This window comes from Zootoca vivipara, chromosome 9 (genome assembly GCF_965207765.1).
Source record: "Zootoca vivipara chromosome 9, rZooViv2.hap1.1, whole genome shotgun sequence".
Taxonomy (NCBI): domain Eukaryota; kingdom Metazoa; phylum Chordata; class Lepidosauria; order Squamata; family Lacertidae; genus Zootoca; species Zootoca vivipara.
The window spans coordinates 8,044,913-8,066,258 of NC_142592.1; the positions used below are offsets into that span (position 1 = coordinate 8,044,913).

General features: G+C 41.2%; 1 protein-coding gene across 1 annotated transcript; it reads right to left on the reverse strand.

The window, feature by feature from the left end:
* Positions 1-1,845: 1,845 nt before the first annotated feature.
* REDIC1 (regulator of DNA class I crossover intermediates 1) lies at positions 1,846-17,201 on the reverse strand. The gene is made up of 11 exons (XM_088651857.1): positions 17,172-17,201; positions 15,711-15,846; positions 15,289-15,421; positions 13,476-13,542; positions 12,906-13,045; positions 10,958-11,475; positions 9,865-9,931; positions 8,459-8,519; positions 4,308-4,356; positions 3,823-3,905; positions 1,846-3,571 (listed from the first exon to the last, which is right to left on the reverse strand). Exons 1-11 carry the CDS (start codon positions 17,199-17,201, stop codon positions 3,122-3,124), a joined length of 1,734 nt encoding a protein of 577 aa, XP_088507983.1. The 3' UTR covers positions 1,846-3,121.
* Positions 17,202-21,346: the final 4,145 nt, after the last annotated feature.

A 21,346-nucleotide genomic window follows, 5' to 3' on the forward strand; every position in this document is an offset into this window, starting at 1 on the left:
ATGGAAATGTTCTTTTGGGACTGAGAGCCTGTCAGGGAACCTGTTAACTGTTTTGCAGTCATGCACTGAAAACCAGCTGTATCTTTAAGGGGGTGCATTCCTAAATATTTTCCATGATAAACTGCCAAAGCACTCTTGAAATGACTTAGCTATGTGGGGACTGTGCCCTGATGAAAATGTGTTTTGATTTGTGTAGAGGCTGAGAAGAGAATGGATGGGCAACAGCGGTGAATCCATGTTGCAGTGCCCCGAGGTGAATTCAGAGACTGTACAAACATACACAACCAATAGATCTAAAAAGGCTTTTCCTCTTCCTGTATGTTTTATGCAGCTTCAGCTAGTGCTACCATAGAATACCTTGTATTCTGTAACATTTGCATGGCAGGTAGAGAATACACAGGCACAGCATCTCACGTTGCACTTACAGGATGGGAAACACTTCATTTTCTGGTTCTTGGTTATCATTCAGCACCCAAAGGCACAGTGACCTTAAGAAATGCTAGCTTAGAATATCTTTGCTCCCATACTGTGCATTTGGACCGGAAAACCCCACCTTTTCCTTGCAGCACTCCAGCCAAACAAGTATTCCAACAAGGAACTTGAATCCTTTAAGGCTGCTGGTTGCTCAGACGAGAAAGGCAGTGCAAACCACTCCTTAGTTTTGTATTTGAAGAGATGGCTTTGTCCATGTAAGCTCAGCATTAGTCTGTGATATTTTAATGTATTTTGATGTGTGTCGGAAGCCGCCCAGAGTGGCGGGGGAGACCCAGCCAGATGGGCGGGGTATAAATAATAATAATATATTATTATTATTATTATTATTATTATTATTATTATTATTATTATTGCAAATTGGTAAGAACAAAAATGTTGCACGTTTATTAGTAAAAGGAAAGACTTTCAGCTCACAACTTTTGGAAACAATATTATTAACTTCAGTAATTAGAGTTATCACATGCATCCCAGTTTATATATAATATATACACTCTTCTGATGTATAATTGATACTCTTCTTTTTGCTTGCATTGCTGAAATGTGCTTATTGAATTGATTCTTAATACATAAAAGTTGAGTGCAAGGCAGTTTAGTTACCAGGACTGATGAGATTGGTAAGCCCAGAATGGACATTTAAAGCTTGCCTGCAGAAGATGGAAAGGACCAAATAAAGAAAATAATCTTGTGTCTTTGTTCTGGATTCTTTCTCTGCCAGCAGGTTGCTGTAGATTCTAAAAGAAGCTCTTTCAGTTTTCAGTCATGTAGGAATTATAGCACCCTGGAATGTCCTGCAGTAGAAACTCCTAGCAATCCCTACTTGGCCAACGTCTACTGGTTTGTGTGTTGCCTGTCAAGGAAAATTGTTGTTATTGTTGTTGTTTAATGTGTGGATCTGCTTCTGGTGCTTTAAAACATGGTTTGAATGCCAGAGAACACACACACACACACACACACACACACACCCCTACCTTTTACATGAAAAGGTCTCCTGAATAAGAAACGTATAAACAGAAGCACCCAGCTGAAACAGGGTCAGCAAATCTTTCAACAATGCTCACTGAGAAGGAAAAAGTCACAGCATATTAACCTTCAGATAATCCCTGCCTTTCTTGCAGTACTTAAAGAACAACAGTTAATGTCTCTCTTCTGACCCAAAACATTTCCTAACAAAATGGGATCGTGGAAAATAATCAGAAGGCCAGAGTTTAAAATAAAAGTGGAGTTTCTGTTCAGCCATAGCTTGTCAGGGTTGACTGACACTGATCTGGCAGTACTGAAGCAGGGAATACAGCTAATAGAGGATTTGGGTGCCTTAGCAGAGTTATGTTTCAAAGAAGAGAGAGTAAAAGAAAACAATTTTATTTCAGATTGCAGATCACATAGTTACTGAATAAAATAAGAGTAAATATCAACCTTTCAGGCTCAATAAAAACATCCAAACAAAGTAAAAGCCAATAGTGGTTAAATTAAGTTGAATGGCTGAGAAATGATGTTTTGGAATATGTATTTATTTTATATACTACCATTCATAATGTTTATGCAATAGCAGATTACAATGAAGTAACTTTGGTTAACAGTTCTAATTGCACAATGAATTTCTATGTTCCTGTTTAGCAATGTCTAATGCAGATAATGAAAAGTGTATTTTGTGTGTTGACAACAGAGGTGGAAACAAATTGTTCTATATAAAGACTCCCTTTTCCATGATCCTATTCAGATGTAAGGGGCCTTTTCCAAGCCATCAGTTTCTTGGCACATGAAGAAGCAACAAGCTTGCCCTATCCTGTCCCTTTCCATTCCTCTTCCTTTTGCACAGTCAGCTGCAGAGGTAACCCAGTTTTATAAACCGCAGTTTTTGAATATAAACCCAGAAACTGAGTTTTAAGTGCTGCCCCCCAACCAGCACTGCAAACTAACTTTGCTTGTAGCCAGTGCTTAAACCACAGTTCTCCAGTTTGGAGATCACAGGCAAATATGGCTTAAGAAACCTGTAAGTTTCTTCTGCAGCTGAGCACACGTGGAGAAGGTTGAGGGATGGGGTAGAAGAGGGCTTGTTCAAGATTGTTTATCTACCAACAAACCATGGTTTGTCCAAGCAACTTGTTACCTCTAAATTGGTCCATTGCCTTTAAGAAGAAAAAGGCAGAATGAAAACACAGAGACATTTCTTTTACCATAATATGTTATCAGTTGTGTATACTACAGAAGGATACACTGGGGTTTTTTGGGGAGGGCAAACAGCTGTGGAAAAGAGGTTGCCACCCAACGCAACACACCATATTTAAACTGGCTCCAATTAACACTGAGTTAACCATGCTTAAGCCTGTTACAGTCACTGTAGTGTACATTTAACCCTGTGTTTGATCGTGGCCAAGGGATTTAACTATGTATGTCTGAGCAGGACAAATATGTGTCCACATTCTTTCGAAAGAATAAATCGGTCAAAACTCCCATATTTATTAAACAGCTAATAAGCATATGGATTGATTTGAAATGACTTCTTTATTTAATCACACGCCTCCCCTTTATTACTATAATCCAGAATGCCTAAGTTTATTTTGCCATGTTCTGTTTCAAGAGACAAACTCTTAACTCTCAACAAATGGGTGCTTCTCATAGCAGCACTTCAGCTTTCATCTGCAGGAATGTTCTGCCCTCCAGTGGTCTCTACCTTGCTGGCGGAAGTGTTGATTTCAGCACTATGGACAGAGGGTGGCACATTATTACAGCTGCAAGCCTGCATTATTATATTGCATTGCACGGCTGCATCAGAATTTTCTATTTTATCAGCACGTGTCTCTGTTTGCGACCAAGCGTTGAGCTGCGCCTTAAAATTAGCATGTTTATTTTCACATGATCTGTGTGTTTGAGCTCTGCGCAACATATCTTTTTTCAGAGGCCTGGCTGGTTTTGCCTGGAGATGAATGTCAGTTGTTTCCTTGTCGAGGAAAATGGAACGCATGGCCATTGACTGGCAACTGCACTGCAGCTTTTGATTTCCTGAAACTGAAAGTGGATTGCCAAAAGAGTTCTCAAAGTAACACAATGCTCTTCCATCCTGCTCTTCCTCTTCAGACTGTTGAAACAGAATTGTTGGTTTAATCGTGCACGTCTGGGTCCAGTGAATCACCATTATAGTTAATGTCATATAGGAATGATTTTTGGCGTTTATGTGACCCTGCTGCATTCAACCCTGCTCATAAATATATACAATCTACTGGGTTTTTTAAAAAACAAAAAACAAAAACCATTGGCACCCCTACTTATCCCCAGACACTTGGATAAGCTTGTGTAAACTCAGTTATGGCAATATTTGCCTCGCTTTACCTCAGCAGATGTAGTAGTGACATAGCTCTCTGTTCGGTTTGGAGAATAACTAGGTGACTGGTTGCTTAGGTGAGATTCTTCATCTGAAACAATATATATCTCATTCTGAAGCAAAATTCTAAGCACTAACAAACTTTTCTAAAAGAATGTTGTCTAATTTTCCCATCTTTTAGAACCAATGGGAGGGAAACATTTTTAAAAAAACGAAAATGACTAAGTGGCAAGGGACAGTGGGGGGGGGAATTAAAGAACACAATATTTTGCTCTGTTGTCAAGAGCCCCATATGGCTTTGAACTGGAGGATATCTTTCACCGCAGATTCTCCCTCCTCACCCTCATAGGCTTGTTTCGCCCAGTGGTTTACCTATTTAGGAAGAGTTAAAGCTACATTACAACTCATTAACTGAGATACTCAAACTTAAATAACATGTGTTCTGTTGTTCTTGACCATTAAGAAAATTAAGGAATCTGAAATTAGTACTAACCTTTTTGTTTTCCATGCTTCGAATGCTGATCATAGTAATTGCAGGCTTCCTTTCTCGGGTTGTTGTTAGTTTTTTTGAGAAAATTAAAGATGATGTTAGTCTAACTTCATTTACTGTACATTTTACTTTGGGTTCATCAATTCTGTTTCAGGCAAATCCCATAAATTGGGATCCAATAATATTGCACTAAGCAGCTCACATTCTCCTATTTCTTCCCTCACCTGAAGCTGCAGGTGGGGAGTCTTGTGCTTCATTGTTATTGCTACAACTACTGTTTGTAGAGGGCTGGACTATAGGCAGTCATCCCCCAGATTGCACCCTGAGACAAAAGCATTGTAGCTTCTTGTTCATGCACAAATGGAGCTTGCTGAAATGAAATGGAGGAAGCAAGGCTCTTCTTTGCAGGAGTTTGTTTCCCTATCCTATTGAGTGCTGCCTTAGTCCTTCCAAGTCTGGTGAGTTTTCTCCTGCATCTCCATCATTGTAGGCTGTTCCTCTGTCCTGATCTGAACCAGGTAAGTTATCTTTTCACCACCAGATGAGACAAATGAGTTTATTCAACATCTGATGCTATTAAAAATGGAGAGTATGATTAGGATAATCATCTTGCTCTTCATCTGTGCAGCTCCACTGCCTGAACCAAGTTGATTTGATCTTTCCAAATTCTGCTTCTACAGTGATCTAGCTCCCTTCTCCATATGTACTCTAGGGGTGTGGCCCTCAGATTTGCTGAGAGCAGTTTGGGTGGAATGGCAGGCAACTGGACCACTGCAGAATGAGAACAGTCTCTAATATTTCAGCTTTTCCCTTATGACAATCACACACACAAGAGAAATAAGCCCTGAACTGATTGGGAAGGGTAGCACTCAAGTGTATCGTGAGCAGCACATAGGCTCTTGTCCCACACATTTGAGATGAGCCATGTGGTGTTTTACACTGTGCTTTTGTTCTTGTAATGCGCTGTGTTTCAATATGTTGGAAGCTGCCTTAGAAGGGGTAACCCTGAAAGATTATCTAGAAAGTATGGGCCCCTTTGGGAGGAAGGGTGCCGGTGGGATATAGATCAATGAATAAATAAAACAGACAAATTAATTTATAAAATAATAAAACACTTCAGGAAAATCAAAATACTGTTTCTCCTCATTACAACCTTCAAATCTGATATAAATCCTTGGGAATTTGCCCACTTTCCACAGGAGTGATGAGTGGCAATTAGCCAGTCCTCTTTGGGTTAGTAATAGTTTCCCACTTCATAATTAACTCCCCCTTAACAGCTGAATCATACTCATAAAAACAAGTCGGTTGCCAACATACTAATGCCATTCTCTATACAGAACATAACATTTTATCATACTGAGTTTGAGAAAATAACTAAAATGTCAAGGTCTTGATGCTTGCCATGTCAGGTAATCTATAGAAAGGGCTGTCAATTTTATACTTGAAAAAATAAATCAAAATTCCACTCCAAGGTAACCCAGGTAAAAGCTACACATACTTATAACTGCATTTGTCATACTAATTCCAAATTATACTAACTTTAATAATTGTTTTGATGTTATAGCAGAGCTAGAAAAGAAGGAGCAAAGAGCTGTCACGGAATCATATAGTTGGAATCATATAGTTGGAAGTGCCCATGCGGGCCATCAAATCCAATCCCTGCAATGCAAGAATATTTTGTCCAACATGGAGCCCAAAACAATGACCATAAGATTAAGAGTCTCATGCTCTACTGAGTGAGCTATCCAAGCTTGGGAAACACTGATCTCTCTTTTTCACTTAGCCTTTTGCTCCCACTGAGTTCTTAAGGGCTGATTCTATAGGCTGATCTAGATGTGACAACGAATGTGGCTTGGCCAACAAAAATGGAAACCCAACAGCGAGTTACTCTGTCCATGTGTAGTTAAGAAAACACATGTCACTGTGTTCATTTCACCATGCCCACAGAGGCATCATGGATGCCAGGGTAGGGCGGGAAACAACCTGCATGATGCTATCTTGTCCTGGAGTTCCATAGTATCTACCTGCTTGCCTGCTACCTGTATTGCCATCTACATTCTCAGCTGTAATAGTCCATCAGTTTGTCCCTGCTTTCTTTTTTGCATTCTCAGCTCCACCCACAATCAATTCTGATTCCCAGTTTAGTTAGCATCATGATGTGTCTGTTTACACATACAGTGGGGGGGGGGGTAGTATTTGATCTCCTGCTAAATTTGCCTGTTTGCCCTCTGATGAAGAAATGACTAGTCCATAATTTTAATGGTAGGTTTATTGTAACTGGGAGAGACAGAATAACAACAGGAAAAAACCCAGAAGACAAAAGTCAGAGATTGATGTGCATTATAATGAGTAAAATAAGTATTTGATCCTCTTATCAACCAGCCAGATGTCAGGCTACCTGGTATCTTCACTGTATGTAACGAGCTGAGGTTAGAAGCAACTGCTGTAAGGGAGAGGTCTTACCTGTATTCCCAGCTTGTTACAGTACCTGTACAAAAGACACCTGTTGACAGAAGCAATCAATCCAGCAGATTCCAAAGTAGCCACCATGACCAAGACCAAAGAGCTGTCCAAGGATGTCAGGGACAGGATTGTAGACCTGCACAAGGCTGGACTGGGCTACAAGACTATTGCCAAGCAGCTTGGTGAGAAGGTGACAACAGTTGCTGCATTAATTCGCAAATGGAAGAAACACAAAATAACTGTCAACCTCCCTCGGTCTGGGGCTCCATGCAAGATCTCATCTCGTGGAGTTGCAATGATCATGAGAACGGTGATGAAGCAGCCCAGAACTACACAGGGGGAACTTGTCAATGATCTCAGGGAACATAGTCACCATGAAAACAGTTGGTAACACACTACGCTGTGAAGGACTGAGATATTGCATAGCCCACAAGGTCCCCTTGCTCAAGACAACACATGTACAGGCCTGTCTGCAGTTTGCCAATGCACATCTGAATGATCCAGAGGAGAACTGGGTGAAAGTGTTGTGGTCAGATGAGACCAAAATCAAGCACTTTGGCATCAACTCAACTCGCTGTGTTTGGAGGAGGAGGGATGCTGCCTACAACCCCAAGAACACCATCCCCACCGTCAAACATGGATGGGGACATATTATGCTTTGGGTGTGTTTTTCTGCTAAGGGGACAGGACACCTTCACCGCATTGAAGGGACAATGGACGGGACCATGTATCATCAAATCTTGGGTGAGCATTGAAAATGGGTCGAGGATGGGTATTCCAGCATGACAATGGCCCAAAACACACGGCCAAGGCAACAAAGGAGTGGCTCAAGAAGAAGCACATTAAGGTCCTAGAGTGGCCTAGCCAGTGTCCAGACCTTAATCCCTTCGAAGATCTGAGGAGGGAGCTGAAGGTTTGAGTAGCTACACATCAGCCTCGATATCTTACCGACTTGGAGAGGATCTGCAAAGAGGAGTGGGACAAAATACCTCCTGAGATGTGTGCAAACCTGGTGGTCACCTACAAGAAAGTCTGACCTCTGTAATTGCCAACAAGGGTTTTGCCACCAAGTCCTAAGTCATATTTTGCAAAGGGATCAAATATTTATTTCACTCGTTATAATGCACATCATTCTCTGACTTTTGTCTTCTGGGTTTTTGGGGGTTTTCCTGTTGTTATTCTGTCTCTCACAGCTACAATAAACCTACCATTAAAATTATGGACTGGTCATTTCTTCGTCAGAGGGCAAACGGGCAAATTTAGCAGGGGATCAAATACTTTCCCCCCTCACTGTAATTCTCAGTAAAGTGGCATGAAATGCAGTGTTTGAAACAAATGTGAGTCGTGCTCCTCTAAGTAGTACTGCTAATCTGGAGCATTTTTTTTGAAAATTTACTCTTCAAAACATACCCCTAAAGAATTTTGCTTGCAATTTGGTGTACCCCACCAACCAATATTCAGACATTAAGGAATAGTCAAGAGCCCAAGCTAAGCTCATTGGAAGAGACTTCCTTTCCTTATATAATGAGAAAAGTGCTCAAGATGTGCTTGCTTCATGCCAGGTTTCAGCACCAGAGGCCACACAGCGTAAAATAATTCTATGTTCAGATCATAAGTAGCTCCAAAAACATGCCATATTCTACTCAAGCTGCTTCCCTTTACACACAATGCAAATCATACAAAGCTTTTACCTGTTCAAGTCGAAATATCTGCAAATTACTCAGATTATGTTCTGCCCATCCAGCCTTCCTGCTGCAAAATATCGGGAGAGGGGAGTCACCTCCACTGCAGTTTCAATCCTGATCACCAAACTAAAACTAACATTGCTAGTGGTGTTTTGGCATGTTATGGTAGCTATAATTAAACTAAATTAATTATAGTGTTAACTGAATAGTTTATACCCTTTTGAATAGTGGAGATCTAACACTAGGACCATGATCTGAAAGCACCTGTTCTATGGCACACTATAACAGTAGAAGTCAGAGGAGTAAGATGCATTATCATATAAAATATTAGCCTAATGGGGCCAAAGACTGTAATTCTAAAATAAGTCATATGCTCAGCCTTGATCTTTGTTCCAAAATAACTGCATACAATAGGCAGTAGGTTTCCTTGCTCAATAATAACTGCTAAGCATTCAATAGGTATCGCTGTATTTCCCAACACAACCATTTTTGTTATGAAACAAAGTTGGGGAAGGAGTGTGAGGTATATTGCAACCTGAAATGGAGTGATAGCATGGGATCTTCTGATGTAACACAAACACCAGCCTAACCTTTAGTGTGATATGCTGGTATGTCCTTTTGTCATTCAGATCAATTTAAAACTCTTAGGCCTTAGGGCAACTGCACAATGACTTACTTTGAGAAACTGCAGTAAGTACACAAACATCTATGATGCTTTGCTGAACAAAAGCTATCACTAATTAACTGCTATCATGGATTATACCCTTTACCTCAGGTGATGACTTGGGCAGGGGTAACCAACATGTTGCCCTCCAGACATTGTTGGGCTTCAGCTTCCATCGGTCCCAGGCAGCATGGCCAAGAGTCAATGATTATGGTGCTTGTAGTCCACCAGATATGGTGGGGACCGTGTTGGTTACCGCTAACCTGTGGTGTGCAAACTGACAGGTGTGGATCGTAAAACTATTTTCTGGCCACGGTGGCTTTATCAAATGGCTTTTAAAAACGCACACATTGAATTGGACACTGAAACTGGAGAGCCAGAGTGCCATAGAGATTGTCACAACAGAAATACTTGCATATATGCACCAGGCACCATATCACTACTTTAAAGATTAAATCGGGTTGGCAACCTGCGGCCCATGGGCCACAAGTGGCCCACAGGGGTCATTTAAATGGCCGACGAGCTGCCCGCTTGGCGAGTCCCCACGTGCTGTGCTAAACCGCCACAGCGGAGAGTGGGGACTTGCTTCCGTGATGCCAGAAATCGTGTCCGTGCAGATGCCAGAAATCGCATCTGCACAGACGAGATCTGGCCCACGGAGCGATCTCTGCGGGAGTGAACCGGCCCAGGTGAGGTAAACCTTGCCAACCCCTGGGTTAAATGAAGCACAAATGCTTCAAAGACTTACATTTTCTCTAAGCAATTTTGCATGCTGTCTGCTACCTTGATATTTCTCTCTTGGCTTTCAAATCCCACTGAAAAAAAAGTTATATAACTTCAGATACATCCATAATAACCATTTATTAAAGCTATTTACAAAACAAAACAACAACCAAGTATGTACCACACATATGTGATGTGATGTGTTGTGTTTTAGGTGTGAAGAATCTTAATGAACACTTTCCCTGGAACAATTTCTCCATTAATTTTAATGGGAATCCATTCACTCACTGACTTCCTCCATGGAAATGAATGGGAATCCCCACTTGTATAGAAGCTTCATATACACACATAGAAATCTGGATCAATATGTCTCTCTGTAATCTAATTCTAAATGCAACCAGATAACCAGCAGTTATAATTGTTGCTGCATCTTATCATATCTCCATGACCAGAACAGTTATGTATGCTGTTAATCCACTTCCAAATTTGGCAGGAAGCCAATGCACTGCACATATAATGATGATATTGGTAACTTATTTTAAAAGACAAGGGTATTGGTAATAAGCTTAAAAGCCAAGAAGTATTCTGTACAAGTGCAGAAGTGAGGCTATGCATAGAGGTTGGTTCTGTTCTCTTTCTTGATGGAATCCATGCAGTAATATGGGATAAAGTTAAGTGGGATGCAAAGCAGATATATTAGAGAGAAAGCAAATATTGTTTCTCAGTTGGGATTCTGGGCCTAGTAAGGTGCAGCTTCAGCACCTAACCCTTCCCTCTAATTTCTTCCAGACAAGTGAATGGCTGCCATTCTCTTACATGGAGAAAAAGCAGTGTGTAAGTCAGTTAGTCAGTCAATTTTATTACAGCAAGAGCCAGCAATACAGTGTGTAAGAGACATTACCCTAGGGGATGACATTGTCTCTACCAATAGGACCCTATGGTGAGTGCAGTGCGTCTCTGTGTATCCCCTTCAATATATAGGTCCTCAAGAGGTCCCTTTGATATAAAGGCCCTCATATGAAGCACTCCTATTAACAAAAGGATATTTTGCTAATTGGGCTCCTTAAATATGAGAAGGCCTCTACATTGTAATTACTTCTTCCATCATGAACATTTACCTGTATTTCCAAAGTTTTTAGCATTCTCTTGCTGTTCAGAAAACATTACAGGCTTTCGTTCTTGAATACAGTAATCTCTTGGCTGATTAATGGACTCCTGGGTGCTTGCATTTAAACTCTGGCTGTTTGGGAATAAAATCTGCTCTGGAGCTGTGAAAATGCCTCTGAGGTCTCTTTCAGCAGGGCACCTGTGAGCACATCTTGACATCTGGTGCATTTCTTCTATATTGTAAGGACTATGCATTCTGGATATTTCATTTGCATTAGCTGAATCTGTAAACAGCTGATCGATGATGCTTTTGTTACCAAAAAAATGGCTGGTATCAGAAGGAGGAGCCGTTGGAAACAGTTGTTTCTCCTCTTCAAACAAAGCTGCAATGGTTTGAGAGCTTTCACCAGCGGTAGCCTCTAATATGTTATTCACAAACCCAAACAGTGGCTCTTCATTGCGATGGCTTCTGAAATTTGTGTCATCACTGACCTTGGGAGACTTGCCAAGTGGGTTACTATAGTCTGGGCTTTGTGGGGATGGGGTGGGGGGAATCAAAAGGTGAGCACTTAAACAGCTAAGCAACATGTAATCTGCTGACATATTATATTACTAGTATAAATACATGCATGTTCCTCACTTCAATATGAGCTCCTTCATTCATTCTCTCTCTCTCTCTCTCTCTCTCTCTCTCTCTCTCTCTCTCTCTCTCTCTCTCTCTCTCTGGAATTACCCCTTTTTTTAATAGTTCATAATACTTTAAGCATGTTATATCTCGATTATGAAGAGAAACTGGGACCTTGTTTTAGTCTTTTTCAGAATCATATGAAACATCTTATTTTGAGCAGTTGTGACTAACTGGTTCAACCACTGTATGTCACTGCTGCTCCATTGCAGTAAACTTGTCAGTAGCAGGAGGAGAGGCATAAAGCACTGCTGCATGAAAAGCGCAGAGAAAGATGTTAGCAATATGCAATACCTAATGGGCTATCATATATACTGTGATAGAATTGTGAAAGCATGTTCGGATCAATAATGGCTCTCAGAATACTATCACGCCATACTTAACAATACATTTTAAATGTATTGTTACAAATAGGCAGTGTGTTTGCTGAGAGCTACAGTTGTCTACGATCCTATTTGTGCAAGTATGGGTTAATGACACAAAAGAAGCTAATGATTGTCACGCTGTGTCATTTCAATAGTCCATTTGGCTTTGTTCCCTGTTCTGTTTATGTAATTTATTAGAGCATTCTGACCCTTTCGTCATAAGCTAATTCATAAACTAAGCACAGTGATTAATGCAAGAACCTGCAGAAGAAGACTATCTACATTAAACTGAAGCATCATGTAGATGTTTGAGATGCATGGTGTAGGGATCACAATTCTAATGTTTGGTTGCTTATCTGATGTTCCTAACCACCAATGTTGTAATGATCTTATATTGGATCATCCTTTTGCATATGGGCTTAGGTTTGTAATCAAAAATGTCAAGGCCCCAGCCATGCAATCTGTACATGACAAAATTAGAATGTATAGATTGGGCAGCTGCACCCTGCAGGCAATGGGCTCTATGAGCGTAGGCCCCTCTGCAAATATGAAAATCCATCATGTGATGCTAGGACTGGAGTTGTGTGCGAGGAGAAACATGATTCTGATATGCTCACCATGCCTAGTCTCTAATGTCTGCACAAAGTTTCAGCAATACCACAATATATGTTGTGAAAACAACTCTAGAATCTCAATTCTCAGAACAACAAAGAACTGAATTCTCTCTATATGAAAAACAAAAAACACGAGAAGCCCAGTACAGTAATATCTTAGCACAAGTTTTATCTTCAAGATGCAAAAAAACAAACAAAAAGTAATATAATTATGCACTTCAGAAGCCATTATATTTTTAAGTGGATAAAAAATCACTGCATTATATTTTATTTGCAATATAAAGCCTCTCCCTACCTATTCAACTGCTGGAAATATAGACCAGATGCTGTGTCTACATCTGGGTTACTGAAATTCCTTTGCCCGCAGGCAGCCTTTGAAAACCAAGGTTCTTCACACATACCGATAGTATTTGCTGGCTGAGAAGACTGTAGGCACTGTCAACAGATTATAAGAACACTTTGTAGCAGATGCAGTATGTCCTTGGACACTTGCTTAACTTCTAAAACCCTGGGAAATCTCAGGTTTTTTTCTGATAGACAATCAAATGAGCCTTGAGACTTTCTACTAGTATACACTGATTTACTTTGTGACATGTGTGCTTATGAATCTTATTTTAGAATATTTATTATGGATTTATGTATGTCACCACTAGCACTATTTTGGGAAAGACAACTATTAACCAAAACCATGCAATAAACGTAAATCACTAGGGCACAAACTTTTATTGTACAAGATCTCACAGGAATTGTAGCAAGAGCCATTTGGTGGATGCAAAATATTATGCTGTAACTAGCATAGAGCCAACAGCGATGCAACTGAGTGTAACATAAAAAGCTTGGTAGGCATGTTATAAGCATAGCTTACTTGGGACTGAATGTTCTGCTTTTCCGTTAGATATTTTCTTCTGTTTTCTAATACCTCCTGTTGTATCCTATTATGATGGGAGGGAATTTTAATAGTAATAACAATAATAATTTTATTTATACCCCGCCCTCCCCGGCCAGGACCGGGCTCAGGGCGGCTAACATCAAAGTATGTGATACATTAAAAACAAAACAATCAATTAAAATACAGCTTAAAATCAAATTTGGAGCAGAATAAAATCAGATGACAACCCACGGATTATAACAATAGGGGTTGGGAATATTGAGTGCTCACCAGGCCCAACTGTGCTGGTCTTATATGAGACAATGGAAAGGGTTAGGGAGGCCACTTACATACGGGGTCTTATAAAAAAAGAAGAAGGGGGGGCAGACTGGCGGAACAGCTCCATCTTGCAGGCTCTGCGGAAAGATGTCAAATCCCGCAAGGCCCTGGGTCTCTTGCGACAGAGCATTCCACCTGGCCCTGGTCGAGGCCAGTCTAACCTCCTTGAGGCCCAGGACCTCCAAGGTGTTATTGTTTGTGGAAAACTTTGCATATTTTCAGAAGTACTGAGATTTGCATCTTTATCAGACTAAGTAGGGGGCATTTGGTATTCTTAGGTTTTCTTGATGCTGACTCAGGCAAAATTAAAACTCTTACAATGTAATCCTATGCCTATCTACTCATGGCCTTAGTGACAAACTTCAGGTGTACAGCAGCAAATGGAGGCCTGTGGTCTCCTCAAGGACCTTGAGTCAAAGCTAACTTGTATATTGTGGCATAAACTTTCATGTCCCAGACTCCACTTTGTCAAATGGAGAACAAAGGATAGTAATTATAGCACCAAAAGGCCAAGCCAAGCAAAAGATAATGAGGTGTGTCACTTTATTATGCAGAGCCCAAATAAATAAGTCATGTTTTATTATTTGAATAAATAATGTGGATTCTGAGCTCAATAGCTTTACTAGGGGCAATAAAGAGAGCTTTCTGCTGTGACGGCTCCCAAACACCTCTCTACATGGAACACTTCTTTTAAATGTGAAAAAAAATCACACTGTTTTATACCAACAGGAAGATCTATTAATCAGTTTAAAGCAGGAGCTCAAGCTGTATGCAACCATTGTCACCCTCACCAAGCCCTGCCTCCCATTCTTTCATAATGTTAAAACTTTTCTCAGCCTGTCTTGCTGGGATCCTCTGACTCCAGAAAGAGAAACGGTAGCATCTCATGGCTATTGATTTTCATAAAGGATCAGAAAATTCCATAGCATTCTTATAGGCTACTTACATTTTCACTTTAATGTGAGAGACATTGTGGCATATATAAGAAAAAGAGCTAGGAATCTGTGATGTGCAGATATTATTAAGCCATTTGCCTGGGATGTCTTCATTTCAGCTAGAACCTATAACTCTTCACATAGGTGCACCTGCATGCCAATGTATTCTATGCATAGCTGCCAAGTCTCCCGCTGAAAAATGTGGGATCAGCAGCGACGCGGCACCGGAAGTCGCTTCTAGACATGTGTAGAAGCGACTTCTGGTGCCGCTCTGCCCGATTTCCAGTGCCCAGACATGGGAAGAGCGGCACCCGAAATGGAGCCTCCCTGGCAGGTAGGAAATCCGGGGGATTTCCGGGGTTTTTTTTCTATTCGGGATAACAGCGGGAAACGGATTAAAATCCGGGGGTTTCCCGCGGAAAAACGGGAGACTTGGCAGCTATGGGAATTCTATGATATGTAGGTAGGTACGATGGTAGGTAGACAGATACAATGAATCAAAATATTACAATTCAGAAAATTATATTGGGATGTACCTGTGCTCAGTGTCATCTTGGTATGGTTTAGACTGTCTATGTTGTGGTGACTCGGGAAGTTCTACATTGTGCCTTCTCAGTGGGAACTTTACTCCTCTGTTAATATCCACATGAACTGGTTTTCGAACATTTTCTGTAATGAAAATACTCAAAAGATTAACAGTCCTTTGAGTGAATTAAAGAGGGACATCCAATGTTTTGGTAAGAGTGCAGGACCAAAACACTGTAACGTTACAACTTTTACAGCATTATGGTTTCATTTTTAGATGGCAAGACATTCAATTAACACAAAAAGGTTGTGATTCAGATTTGATGAAGTAGTAAATTTGATGGAGTGAATGTTGGAGAACTTAGCCACATTTTTCTTACGGTCATGCTTTTAATGGTAAAAAATTGACAATTAAATTTGCAGTTAAACTCACCAGAACAATCTTTCTTGGTTGATATCTGATTAACAACAAACAGATTGAGGAGATCTAAGCTGACAGCTGAGCTTTTAAGGGGAGAAATTCCCAACAGCTTCATCTTTGATTTAAGCTTTTCTTTTTCGAAAAAGTCCTATTAAGAATGACAGAAAAATGTCGTAACAATGTACACTTTCTTGCTAAAGAAACAGGCCCTTAGTCATACATACCAGTATATCCCACTTCTATGCTCAAAGTGGCAAACAATTACAAATGGCTTTTTTTAAAAAAAGGAACTTTCCCTTGATCATTCCACAAAGATCCTCAAAACAGCTACAGTGGTACCTCGGTTTACAAACACAGTTGGTTCCGGAAGTCTGTACTTAACCTGAAGCGTACTTAACCTGAAGCGAACTTTCCCATTGAAAGGAATGGAAAGTGGATTAATCCGTTCCAGACGGTCCGTGGAATACTTAAACTGAAGCGTACTTAACCTGAATCGAACTTTCCCATTGAAAGTAATGGAAAGTGGATCAATCCGTTCCAGACGGGTGTGCAGAGTACTTAAACTGAAAATACTCAAACCGAGGCGTACTTAAACCGAGGTATGACTGTAGTGCCATTGGCAGCAAAAGAGAAGAGTTAGCAGTTGTGAAGGAATTCAGCCTGAAAGTAGAACCTTGAAAAGGGCACTGACAATATGAACCGAAAAAACATGATTTGGGAATGGCTGACTTGCATGGGTTTTTAATTCCTCATTTCCAATCATGGGACATTTCTGTCTATAAGCAGAAAAAATGGAGTGTTTGAACACTGTGAATAGTTTCATAATACCACATCTACCTATCTGAAAAATTAATCTGCTTCCAGACTTCATTGATGCAAATACTCTCTTCTCTGTTGTTGTTGATTTCTGACAAGCCCTTTTTCTTCATAATAATAATAATAATGTACTATTTATACCCCGCCCATCAGGCTGGGTTTCCCCAGCCACTCTGGGCGGCTTCCAACAGGAAAATAAAATGCAATAATCTATTAAACATTAAAAGCCTCCCGAAACACGGCTGCCTTCAGATGTCTTCTATAGTCTGGTAGTTGTTTTTCTCTTTGACATCTGGTGGGAGGGTGTTCCACAGGGTGGGTGCCACTACCGAGAAGCATAGCTGCCAAGTTATCCCTTTTTTAAAGGGAAATTCCATTATGCTGAATAGGTTTCCTCGTGAGAAAAGGGAAAACTTGGCAGCTATGCCGAGAAGGCCCTCTGCCTGGTTCCCTGTAACTTGGCTTCTCGCAACGAGGGAACCACCAGAAGGCCCTCGGCACTGGACCTCAGTGTCCTGGCAGAACGATGGGGGTGGAGACACTCCTTCAGGTATACTGGACCGAGGCTGTTAGGGCTTTAAAGGTCAGCACCAACACTTTGAATTTGCACTTTTCACATTTGCACCTGCCTCCTAATTCAGTGTAATCCCTCCTTACCTTCTGCTTTCTTTTCTCCTTGGTGAGCATGATTCTTTTACTTGAAAGATTTAAAAGAAACATGAATTTGTGATTACATTTGTAATATACAGAAATAATAAATGATTGCAGACATTTAGGAGACATTTACATACTGCATGTTTTATAAAAGAAAGGTAAAGAGACCCCTGACCATTAGGTCCAGTCGTGACCGACTCTGGGGTTGCGCGCTCATCTCGCATTATTGGCCGAGGGAGCCGGCGTACAGCTTCCAGGTCATGTGGCCAGCATGACAAAGCCGCTTCTGGCAAACCAGAGCAGCACATGGAAACGCCGTTTACCTTCCCGCTGTAGCGGTTCCTATTTTCTACTTGCATTTTGACATGCTTTCGAACTGCTAATACTCTTCTGCTATTTACCAGGTCATCAGCTAAAGCTAACCTGCACTAATCAATTTAATGTTTCAATTATAAAATGGCTTTTAATCCGAAGTTTTGAAGCCAGCTAGCCAATAATAGACCTCTCCGCTGGAGGGAAAATAAATAAAAATAAAGATAAATACTTAAATTCTACATTTTGATCAAAGGACTTGAGCACAACAGCACTCTGCCTACTTGTGATTCCCAGCAGTGGAGGCAGAACATAGCCATTGCTAGTCTTATCCTCTGTAGATTTGTCTAATCCTAGGGCCTCATCTGAGTAAATATTTCTTCTTTTAAAAAAACGCAAACAATTCCTGACATGAAAAATCAACCACAGAGGCCTTGACCTGAAGCGGTGAAGCCCTGAGGCAGCTTTTATCACCTGAATAAAAACTAGGCCTTAGTCAAGGCCTCTGTGGCTCGAGGGACAAAGATTTGGGCTGGGTTCTGGAAAACTTGGGTCACGGAATGAATTTGTCATCTTGGGCACATCCACTTTTGTCATACTCAAATGTCCAATTGTGAATTGCAAACAGTACAGCACGACAACCTCTTGAACTGGCAAACACAAGGCTCATTGGAAAGCACTTTGAAAAATAAAGTGTTCTAATGAATAGGGAGCAATGCTGTCCTTTTGCACCTGACCTGCACTGACAGTTCCAATATGGCTGCCATCTTCTCCTCAAACAGCAGGCAAAAATTCAACACCCCCCCCCCCCCCGCAAAAATAAAAGCTTCATTGTTTATCTATCGTGATACAGCTTTGGTGGCCCTACAGCCCCTGGAACTGCAATAAGGGTAATGTAACGATTTAAAGAAACATAAACCTACATTTGAGGAAGCGTAACATAATGATTTAAGGAAATCTACATTTGCAAATCTGCATTTGAGGAACGTAATACGCGCCCAGCTGTCTTGCAGCAATTCTCTCACAAAACCTTTTGCCTGAGGTCAGAGGCCTTCCATTTCTGCTGCAAGCTGTTTGCCTTAGTAGTTATGAGGCCCTTTCGGCTGCACTCACCGAGAGCCACCAACCCAGTTCATTTTCTCTCCCAAGAAAATAGAGCGGCCTACGGATGATTTCTTTATTATTATTATTTTTAAAAAACCACCCTTCTAGGTAGTACTTGCAGGAAGGCAACTGGCTCTTGCAATGAGCCCTCCAGGAGTGACTGCTGAACGAAGGCGTGTGTGTTTCTTTTCCCCTCAGGGACCGTCAAGGCCTCCCTGGAGCTCTCAGAAGGAGCAAAGTCAGAGGCAGCTTTTCTCCAGCAGTTAAATAAGGAATAGAAACCAGAAAGATGATGATGATGATGATGATTTTTAAAAAAGCAGGGGGCAGATGAGGGCCGGATTTAGGTTTCAGGAGGCCCTAAGCTACTGAAGGTAACAGGGCCCTTTATATGTCCAGCTGTCCTTTGCCAACAACAAATTGTCGCTGTTTTCTGTGCCGAATACAATGGTACCTTGACTTACAAAGGCGATCCGTTTCGCGGCGCTCTTCGTAAGTCGAGACCTTCAGGTGCGAAGCGTCCATTTTGCGCATGTGCGAAGCGCGAGCGCCACTTCTGCGCAGGCGCAGACCACGCGCGCATGGCGAAAATACTTCCGGGTTTGCCGACTTCGTAAGTCGAAACCTTCGGAAGTCGAGGCATTTGGAAGTCGAGGTACCGCTGTATAGCCTAGGGCTTGCTGATCAGAAGGTCGGTGGTTCGAATCCCTGCGACGGGGTGAGTTCCCGTTGCCCGGTCCCAGCTCCCGCCAACCTAGCAGTTCGAAAGCATGTCAAAATGCAAGTAGATAAATAGGAACCGCTACAGCGGGAAGGTAAACGTCGTTTCCGTGTGCTGCTCTGGTTTGCCAGAAGCGGCTTTGTCATGCTGGCCACATGACCTGGAAGCTGTACGCCGGCTCCCTCGGCCAATAATGCGAGATGAGCGCCGCAACCCCAGAGTCGGTCACTTCCAGTTATATGAGATACAAGTAACTTTAGAAAACATCTGAAGGGAAGTTTTTTAAAAAAATGTTTTATTATATTTTTATATATGTAGGAAGCTGCCTAGAGTGGCTGGGGCAACCCTGTCAGATGGCTTGGGTATAATTAATAACATTATTATTATTATTATTATTATCATCATCATCATCATCATCATCATCGGGGCTTTTTCAGCCAGAACTCGCCGGAACTCAGTCCTGACATCTCTCAGGTGGGTGCTATTGCCATTACAGTGGTACCTCAGGTTATAAAAGCTTCAGGTTACAAACTCCGCTAACCCAGAAATAGGACCTCAGGTTAAGAACTTTACCTCAGGATGAGAACAGAAATTGCACAGCGGCAGTGGGAGACCCCCATTAGCTGAAGTGGTGCTTCAGGTTAAGAACAGTTTCAGGTTAAGAATGGACCTCTGGAACAAATTAAGTTCTTAACCAGAGGTACCACTGTATAAACGAACAAGGAAGGCGTTCATGGTGAGTTCCGGCACTTTTTCTAGAAAAATAGCACTTCTTGTTGTTGTTGTTGTTGTTGTTGTTGTTGTTGTTGTTGTTGTTGTTGTTGTTGACGTCCCTATTTTCATCAGATAAATGTTGGAGGACATGAAATTAACTTTCTACCACAGATCATATTTGTAGAGGAATAATTTAGTCGTCTGGTGTCACCCTACTGTGGTCTTTTGAGCTATGATCCTCTGTTTTCTCAAGGCTGCCAAGGGCTATAATGTTCTCTTGTTCTCAGGGACTGGGTCTCCCCAAAGGTTGTAGAAAGTTAAGCACACACACAAAGTCACAACTGCTTTGAAGTTGGCAGGTTTAAAATCAGCTTGTCGGGAGAAAAGGTGGTTCATAATGAGGGTTGCACATTCCACATTTGGATTAGTTGCCCTTTAACAACCTGTTGGGTGTGAAACCGGAAAGGTGTTAATTCTGGACCAAAGCAGAATACAGGCAAGGATGTGATCTTGTGTATATGGTGTGGAATATTTGGTACTGAAAGCATTGTTTTCCCCATGCGCCTTCGTTAGCTCTATTGCTTTTTGCTGTGATATCGTTCACAGGTGCCTTTCGTCAGCAACCCAGCTCATTACCCTTGGGTCCTCAATTAAAACTGAATCTGCAGATGAGCCCAAAGCCCTTGCTGAACACTGTAAAAGGAACAACAGGTTTCTGCACAAACACTATGGCTGCCACTTGTAGCAGATTTGCTTTTAAAAGGTCGAGCACAGCAAGGATGGAAACGTATTTGGGAAGCTATTTGGGGAGCTATACATGAGATTCCATTCTCTTTTATTCTGGATAGCCTATTTATTTGCTTTATGTATTAAGATTTTATTTCTCTTCCTCCAAGCTTTGGGATTGGATGCATGCCAGCCACACAGCCAGTTTTGCCCTTCAAGCCTGGCAAACACTATTTGGAAAGTTTCCCTTATTACCCCCTTTCTTGTGTTCAGTTTCTAAAATGAGAGGAGGAGCCAGGGATCATATCTGCTTGGCATCAGAGGTTGTTCAGATCATGGGGGAAAGCATCTAAATATGACCTCATTGCCAGGTTGCTTGTATAGCATTGCAGCCTTGATCAGGTATATTAATGTTCTAGTCCTTAAAAAGGGCCATTAAACCCATCCTTTTGGTTGATCAGTAAATATATATTGAATGCTATATATTTAATGCTTGGCTAACGTGCTATGTTTTGTGCAATGTGTTAGAATTATACTGCTATGCATTTATATATATGGGTGCTAATTCAGTTTGTATGATTTTAAAATATTGAAAGCTGAG